Below are 8,593 nucleotides of genomic sequence, written 5' to 3' on the forward strand. Positions count from 1 at the left end.
CTCGCCGCCGTCCCGGCCCCGCTCGGGGCTCTGCGGGCGACAGGCCCGAGGGCAGAGCGAGCCCTGGGGAAGCCGCTGCGCCGCAGGGCCCCTCGGTGCCGCCCCGGTGGGACCCGGGCTCAGGGGGCTGCTGTGCTGGGCCCCTGTGCGGCTGCGGGCTGGGCRGCCCCAGGGGCAATTTGGGCTGGGAAACAGCAGCCCCTCTACCGGCCTTGGCCACATTTCGAGTACAGCTTGCTAAATCCTCCACTTCCAGCAGCTGTGTTACCCTCCTGGCCCTCCGCTGTCTGCAGCCAAGGCTGTGTTGTCAGCAGGATGGGGCAGCCCCACGGCACGGTGACACCTGCCTCCTGCTGTGTTGGGGCAGCCCCACGGCACCCTGACACCCGCCTCCTGCTGTGTCCCCAGCGAGCACAACAGGGAAGGGCAGCGCCGCGTTAGCTGCCCCGCAAAGGGGCAGGCGAGGGGATCCTCCTCTGGTACCTTCTGGTGCTGGTCACAAGTCTGAGGTGGAGCTGGGAGAGCTGCGGAGGGGTGGCAGCCCCGGGGCTGGTGACCTGGGGCAGGTCTGAGGCCTTCACACTGCCCTGATAGCGTTAGGAGCGCGATGTTCTCTCGCCCAGCTCTCTGGATCTCACCCTGAGCAAGYGCGGCTACCTGAGCCAGCGCGGGGTGAAACAGTGTAGCTGCAGTATGAGGAGCGCCTTGTAGGTTAATCTGCTCTCTTAGGAATTGGCGTCAGTGGGAGGTATTTTAAGAGAAGTGGGGCAGCACGTGGAAGGGCTCTGGACGTACAAGAGAAGCAGAGGAAATAGGGTCGTGTATTACCCCTCTGCTGTATTTTTCTTTTCCTCTCTCCCACCAGGGAATGACACAGATGAGGAAGCTGCCTGGCGGAACAAGGAAGGGATCCTGTCTGTGTGGACACRGATATTTCCTTGGGCAGCAGGGACATGCCTGATGCTCATGGTAAGGGAGGCAGCTTGCCTGTGGTCACAAGCCTCGCTCAAGGCGAGGAGGCAGCTCGCAGGAGATGGGAATGGGTGCAGGCTTGCCCGCCTCTGCAGCACAAAGCCCCTACCCCTCTACCTGCTTAGGAACGTCAGGGGCACAGCCGACCTTGTTTCCATTCACAGAAAGAGAGCAGGGGGTTGTCCTCCCCCCTTTGGTAGCCCTGTACTTCGAGAGAAATGGGAAGCAGGGCCCCTGTGGTTTCAGCTCCACTGAGCTGAGAAAGGAAGCCAGCGATGTGGAAATTAGGTTAAACCACATAAGTAGGCAGCTTTCTGCACGTAACTAATCTGCTAAGGAGCAAGCTTGGCTGCTGTCTACAGCAACGCTCCAGTAAATTCCAGTCCAATGGGTAACTAAGGCACAAACCCAGGCTCCTCCGCTTTGTTTGTGGGCCAGGGCAGGAGAGAAGAGATGGAAAACAAGGTGGAAAAGGGATCTGGAGGGGAAACATTAATTCTTCTCCTTGGGAATGGAGGGAGCAGGTCACCTGAGCCAAGGGCTGTGCATTATGTCCTGATATGAGACTGAGAGGGAGCAGCTGATAAGAATATGGACTCAGATGTCGACTTTAACACTTTGGCTGCAGTGTCAGATTTACAAAATAGATGTGACCGTGCTCTCTAAATAATCCGCTGCTGCTCTCTAGAGACATCTACAGATCCCTCCTCCTGTCTTGCGCAGGGACGCACACAGGTTTGATGCTACTGCAGCTGCAGGCTACACCGTGAGTAGTCCCCAGGCCTGGCAACACCCCTACAGCATGGCCTGAGCAGCCTCTGCCTGCATCCAGCTGGGCACAGCTTCTGTGGGCCGGGCTTTCCAGCCGGGAGYGCCTGAACGTGGGAGTCGCATCCACGGATCCAAGTGAGGGACAGGATCCCATGTTCTCTCCAAGCAGAAGAGGTTAAATGTTGGGAGTGCCAGGCAGGGGGATGACCAAGTAAATGCCAGCCACGGATCAGCACAGGTTGAGCACAAAATCGGACTCAGTCTCACCTCCTAATTACCTCCAGGCGCTCAATAACCGGTGCTTCATTAAACACACTATTTTTGGCGAGGTGACTGGAGGGGAGCCCAGGGACGTGTCCCTGTGCTTCCCTGCGGCAGCCCTGGAGCGTTACTGGGGCCATGAGGCTGCTTCTCAGGTTCTGGGGCTGGCGTCTCCCCTGCCTGCTGCCTGCAGCCGCAGTGCTCTGCGGAGACGAATCCCCTGCCTTGCTTTGTGCTCGGATGCACTGGGGAAAAATGAGCAGGAGCCAAGGGTGCAAGGCACCCAACCCGCTCAGGGACACGTGGAAGGGGACGCAGGAGGAGCGTTTTGTCAAGAGCTAGGCCCTGGTGCCGTGTCACGTGCCGTTACCCAGCAGGTATGAGGAAGATCGTTTATTATTTACTCTTTGGGGCACCGGGAAGGAGAGCTGACTCTGCACTGATGCCATAAATTGTTAACACATAAATGGAGGGAAAAAAAGGTGGCTTATCAACTAAAGTGAGACTGGGCACAGGAAGGAAAACAACAYGGAGCTGCTTGCTTGCAGCCTGAAACACAACCGAGGTGACGAAGGGAAACAAGCCTGGACTTCTCCTCACACCATGCAGAGGAGAGAGGGAGCCAGAGTATGTTTTATATGTTCACATTTTATGACTGTATATATAATTTTTAACTTTTTAATCTGAGCCTTATATATTTAGTCCAGCTGAAAAATAACAGGGGGAAATTCTCACAGAGAACTGTGCACCATTCTCATAGAGCCACCCCCCTCAAAAGGAAAGGACGGAGAATTTAGGTTTTCTCTACACAACCACAGCAGGAACTAAAGGCAATAAGGCAGGGATAGTCTGGCACGACGGAGTCATAACACTTGGGCTGGTAACTCGAAGACTTGAGCAGTAACTAGAAGACTTGGGCAGGCCTCAGGGCCTCTGTCTTTCTCTCTTTCCTTGCATGTGGCTCCAGGCTGGATGCTGCTGCAGCTGCATCCTCTGCCAGCAACACAGGCAAAGGGACAGAGAGGATGATCCGGAGATGCCCCGTGCCACGTACTCGTTTGTGGGAACAGCAAGAGAGGGAGAGCCCTTGGCTTGTTTCAGGCTGCGTGCGAGGGGAAACTCTCAGGGTGGCTCCTCTCCTACAGTTATCCACAACTACTGGGAGAGAGAAAAGCTGGAAACTCTGTATCAGCTCCGTAACAGCTTTCTACTTTCGGACCAGTACAAGTTAGAGCAGGGAGGAAAAATTGCATCCAAAATGTGCAGTGATGACTTAGTGAAGCTCAGGTAAGCCTAGCCTGGGTTGCTGCATTTCCACGTAGTTATTGGAGCGCTCCTGCAGCCGGCTGCTGGAGCTAAACGTGCCAGCTTCCTTACTGCCAGTGCAGACTCCCCCACTTCTCGCTTTATAAAAGTGCATTTACTGGGGAGAATTTGTCAAAGACCCTCTCAAGGCTCAGAGAAAATTAGGCCTAGGCCCTACTTGAAAAGCCAGAGCATACAACAGGCCATGTACACGGAGGTCTGGAGMAGCAGGGTGCCTCTGTGTCCCTGGGAGAGGAATGAGGTAAAACGTGTGTATGGGGGAGAGATGAGAGCAAGGTGCTTGAGGAGGAACTAGCCCCTGCAGCAGAAACAGCCACAGAAGAACACGTACACGGTGCTGCAGGCCCAGAGAGTGACACAGGCAGGGGGGAGATGAGAACCAAAGGTGCTGTGGAAGCAGAAGGACTGAGATACAATTTTTAAATGTGCAAACACAAAGAAAAGGGGACAGTAGCAGCAGCTTGGACCAAGTGAAGAGAGAGAGAGAGAGGGGTCCAGCTGGAGAATGACAAGAAAGAGGTGATGCGTGTGCAGCACCGTGTTGTCTCAAAAACACTAGCAGGCTAAGAAGTTCATGTGTCTTTTGGCAGCTATTGAAGAGCCAAAATACACGGAATATTTGAAGTAGGACAGAAGTGCAAGGAAACCTGTTTTCAGTCTGGGAAGAGGCAGGCGAACAAAGACCCAGCAGTGCTCTCCTGTTACACGGCTTGGCTCAAATGTAAGACACCATTCAGCACCAACATCAATTTAATTCTTCCCTCTCCAGGACAGCAACAGAGCGCATAGCCCTGGGTTTATAGGAGCAAGCAAAAAAATGGGGGAAGGAACAAACTGAGCTGGGAATTCCCAGCTAAGCACACAAGTAACAAGACTGCTCTGCCCCAAATAGCCCAGGCCTGGGCAAGGGGAGAGCCTGGTTCTTCYGAGTCACTGAAGAGCTGTCCGCTCCGCTGCCCAAAACTGGCACCCAGAAGAGAAGTCCAGGAWAGCAAGTCCTACTCCTGTTGTTCTGTCCTCTTCCTAGGAGACAGCAGGTAATGCTGCCCTATACAGCCCCGAAAGGAGTGAAGGAAGCAAGTCCAGGTTTGTGGAACTACAGGGTCAATGCTGCAGCCTTGGCTGTTGTGTTCAGTAGAGCATTGGAAACAACTGGAATGTCTCTGGCAACTCTCTGAAAAGGTGGCATGTTGGGTCCTTCCAATGTGTCCAGGATACCTAGAGGGAATAGAAAAAAAAAAGGTGAGAGTGGGAAGAGTCAGGATCACACCATTTAAGACACAAACTAAATTTCTTCTTGTTCTCTCTGGCCATTGGCTGACCATGAAAGAGCCTAGAGTGCAGGAAACATGGAGGAAGACATCTAACCCCAAGAGATGGACAGACAGCCTTCGGCTTCAGGTAAAGCAGTAAACACTTCCATCCACACAGCACTGAGTTCACATCACAGCTTATCCCTGGGCAGGAAAACTGTGTCCTCAGGGGAAGCTCAGGTCCCCTTGAGAGGGCCAAATCCCATCCCTGCCTCCCGACCTGAGTGCAGACACTGCTGGGGGATGCTGCCTTGCCAAGGCAGCCTGGTAAAAGCCTCTGCCCGCAGCATTCCTCCCAGCACAGACTCTGTTCTCTCTTAAATCAACTGGTTGCTTCCACCCCGAGATGCACGTGCAGACCTACACCAGCAGCAGCAGCTGGGGAYGCAGTGTGGAAGTTGTGTTACTGCAGTGTAACACAGACCAGGTCTGGCAGCAAACACAGGTACTGATTCAAGTGCTATCCAGACCTTATCAGTTACCCTCTCAAGACTAAGAATCAGTTCTGATCATTTTGGAAGACTGCTTGGAATATATCCTATCCTATCTCATCTCCTCAGGAGACACAGCGGGGCTCCAAACCTTGACCATGAGAACGGATCCAGGGAAGATCCGTTCTCAGGGAAGAACTGTATTTACTTTTAAAAGGATTTTAATGCCATACTATGATCCCCAATTGTTCAGTGTTCCATACAGTATCATGAACAGGACTGCTTCCCTAAACCCCAAGAAAGGACTAGAGAACAGCAGATTTAGGGATCTGGAAACTCTCTAGTCATTAAAATCTAGTGTTGGCCACTAGTGACTAGAAGATTGGCACAGACRGCCCCAAGCTGGATCCAAACCAGACATATATTTTGAGTGAGAAAACAGCTCTTCCCCCAGACCTACCAGGCCTGCCCTCCTCCTGCCCTTTCTTACCTTCTACCACCTTGTGATAAGCAAAGTGCAGGTAGAGGAGGAAGAGCATGTGCAGAGCAGCAAGGGTCCCGCACAGCACGAGCCTCTGAGTGTGCCCCACGGTGCGCGACACCAGCACAGCAACCTAGGAGAGAGGAGGGGCTCAGGGACAAGGCGGCTGCTGCCTTCAGGGTGCAGGCAGCACCCCAAGTGGGCAGAGCCAACGGGAGCACCGCTCGGGGCCCTTCAGCAGCTCACAGCACCAAGCTCCGATTTTGTTTCATATGGGGGAAGCGTGTCCAGCCCTGCCAAGAGTTCCGGATGCTCAGGCAGGACTCCGCACTGCAGCAGGGGCTGTGTGGGAGCAGGGCTCCTGCAGCCCGGAGAGCTGGTGAGGATTTACCAGACACCAGTGCCCAAACAGCCCCAGAGCACCAGGCTGCTCTTCATGGGCGCCCACCTGGCTGCAGTTAAGAACTACTTCCACAGGAACAGAAAGCAAGTGGCATTTCCCTTTCCAATCCTCCCTGGAGCAGAAGGGCAGCAGGTTGCTTGTCCCTTACCATTCGTAGTGTAGACAGTCCACCAACACCTAACCAGAAGATGTAGAAGAGGGAGTGGAAGTGGATATTATAGGTGACAAAGAGGGTGATGCAGTGTCCAAAGAGACCATAGCCCTAAAAAAAACCCAAAAATACGTGTGTTATAAGTGGCAGTCCACACGAAGGGCCACTGGTCCCAAGCACGAGCGCCCTGCAGCACCGCAGTGAGGCAGAGCTTCACCTAACTCTCAACCAGCACACCAAATGTCAAAGCTAGCGTGCCAAGGGAGCTGCTCACTCCTAGCTCATCTGCCTGGAGGATTCACAGGGATAATGAAGATCAGAGCAACCTGGCAAACAGAGGAAGTCAGCCTCTCTTTCCAGAGAAATTGGAACCTCCTGTTTTTAAGTCCCATGCTCTCAGTTGGGAAAGTACAAAGCAGGAGATCTTCGTGAAGCAACATCCACTTTGCACTTACCCCTGTGCCTGGGATGGGGCAGGTCACAAGAGCAAGACGGAATTTGAGGTTATTCCCACACAAYAGGACTACAGTCATCTGGGACCACTGATTTAAGAGGAGACTTCCACACTTCTGGGAAGCCCCCGACACTGTCCTGCTGAAGCACCGTGCAGTGAACCTGCATCTCAGGGCAGCCCTGTCCATACGTACCAAGAGCGACAGCATCTGCACCATCGTGATTTGGGCGTTGCACAGGTAGGCCAGGAAGTAGATGAAGGAGGAGACGCCCAACCAGTAACCGAAGCAGGTGCCAATGGCTGTGCCCATYAGCGTGCCTTCCCGCTGCGGAGACAGTGTCAGCGTGAGGAGACGCTGGAAGTGACCCGCTGGTGCCCAAATTCCGCCTCCAAGAGCTCCCAGAGCCGCTGCCGAGCGGCAGCATCCAGGATGCCACGTGAGCCCTCCCAGCAACAGAGTGTTGAGACTTTCCACTGCTTTCTTCCTCCCACCCCTAAACTATCCGGCTCTGCCTCCAGCGAGTCTGCTTCTCAGCAAGGCAAGCAAGAGATCTCCTCTCCCCCTCTGCTGTCACTATGTTGGTCCAGATCCTGGTGCAAACCCCAGCCTAGCAGCGGGACTCGCCGTACAATGATGGTGTCCGAAGTCTTCATCCCGTGCAGGAGGATGGCCACCAGCGTGAAAACCAGCATGAGGGGCCCRTAGAGCTCACCGGCGATTTTCTGCGGAAGGAAACGCACCAGGGAAGGTTTGGTTAGTGCTCCTGAAYGCCAAGCTCCCTGTCCCAAGCCCTGTGACAAGTGCCTTAGGTGAATGTTATCACCTACCCACCCACTATTGATCTGAGAAGGACCAGTCAGGCACAGGAGCCAGGGAAAATAGGGTATATGATAAGGAGCCAAAGTGGYGTGAAACAGGCTGTGGAAATGCAGTTAAGTGAAGTTTGGAGAACTAGAGCTGTGCCAGCACTGCAGTAACAGAACGGGATTTAAAGRCACCCTGGGGAAGAGCTGGCCAGCAACCACTGAGGGAGAACGAACACCTAACAAGCTTAGGACCCCGTTAACATAATGTGGGCTAATTAACATCTCCGGGGTGCCTGCGGGATGTTGGCTTGAGCCACAGAGTCCGACTTGGCAAAAGGGGAACTCACCTGCGGGAAGTTCACCATCTTCACGGGGATCATGGACTCGAGCAGCCTGCGTCACAGGCGAGCGCGTCGCGGCGACGCCGGAGGCGGGGAAAACAACAGCAAGGTTAGGACCCCCAAGGATCCCCTACGCCCGGCACGGCTGCTCTGCTGTCGAGCCGCAGGGGCCCTGCGGGGCGGCGATCCCCTCGCGAGGGGACTGCGGGACACGGGCGTGCTGCCGGCGGGTTAACACTGCCGCTGGCGGGGGGGTAACGGCAGCGCCGCGGGATGCGCGGAGCGGAGGGACGGGGGCTCGGGGGGGGTTAATGGCAGCGCCGCAGGATGCGCGGAGGGGAGGGACGGGGGCTCGTGCCGCGCTGCCCACCTGGCGCGCACTTGCGCGGGCTCCACGTCGAAGTAGGGCCGCAGGATGTCGATGTTGGCGTAGAGGCTGAAGGCCCTGCTCGCCTGCCGCTTGCCCGCCTGCCACACCTGCCGGGGCGGCCGAGGGACGGGGGGCAGCGTGCGGCCCCGCTCCGCGCCCCACGGCCCCGCTCCGCGCCCCACGGCCCCGCTCCGCGCCCCACGGCCCCGAGCCCCGGGCCCCGCTCACCTGGTCGGCCACCTGCCGGCCCAGCTGCCCGCGCAGCCCCTTCACGCCCAGGAACTCGCCCTCCTCGTCCTCGGCGCCGCCCGCCTCGCCCTCCTCCTCCTCCTCCTCCTCCTTCATGCGCTGGTGCATCTCGCCCATGTCCTCGAAGCTCGAGCCCGACGTGTCGTCCATGTTCTCCATGTCGATGACGGCCGAGCCGCCGCCCTGCGCGGCGGGCAGAGGCGTCAGCGCCGCCCGCGCCCCGCTCCGGCCCGGCCCGGCCCGGCCCCACCTGCACGTTGTCC

The 8,593-nt window shown here is 56.2% G+C and overlaps 1 protein-coding gene across 1 annotated transcript; it reads right to left on the minus strand.

Moving 5' to 3' along the window:
* Positions 1 to 4,167: 4,167 nt before the first annotated feature.
* YIPF3 (Yip1 domain family member 3) lies at positions 4,168 to 8,587 on the minus strand. Its single transcript, XM_026051222.1, has 9 exons — positions 8,581 to 8,587; positions 8,310 to 8,513; positions 8,082 to 8,188; positions 7,718 to 7,763; positions 7,194 to 7,286; positions 6,757 to 6,888; positions 6,107 to 6,220; positions 5,565 to 5,688; positions 4,168 to 4,548 (listed from the first exon to the last, which is right to left on the minus strand). Exons 2-9 carry the CDS (start codon positions 8,487 to 8,489, stop codon positions 4,427 to 4,429), a joined length of 918 nt encoding a protein of 305 aa, XP_025907007.1. The 5' UTR covers positions 8,490 to 8,513; positions 8,581 to 8,587; the 3' UTR covers positions 4,168 to 4,426.
* Between the last annotated feature and the right edge of the window lie 6 nt (positions 8,588 to 8,593).

Source organism: Nothoprocta perdicaria, unplaced genomic scaffold (assembly GCF_003342845.1).
Source record: "Nothoprocta perdicaria isolate Ctin4 unplaced genomic scaffold, notPer1 scaffold_73, whole genome shotgun sequence".
In the NCBI taxonomy this organism is placed as follows: domain Eukaryota; kingdom Metazoa; phylum Chordata; class Aves; order Tinamiformes; family Tinamidae; genus Nothoprocta; species Nothoprocta perdicaria.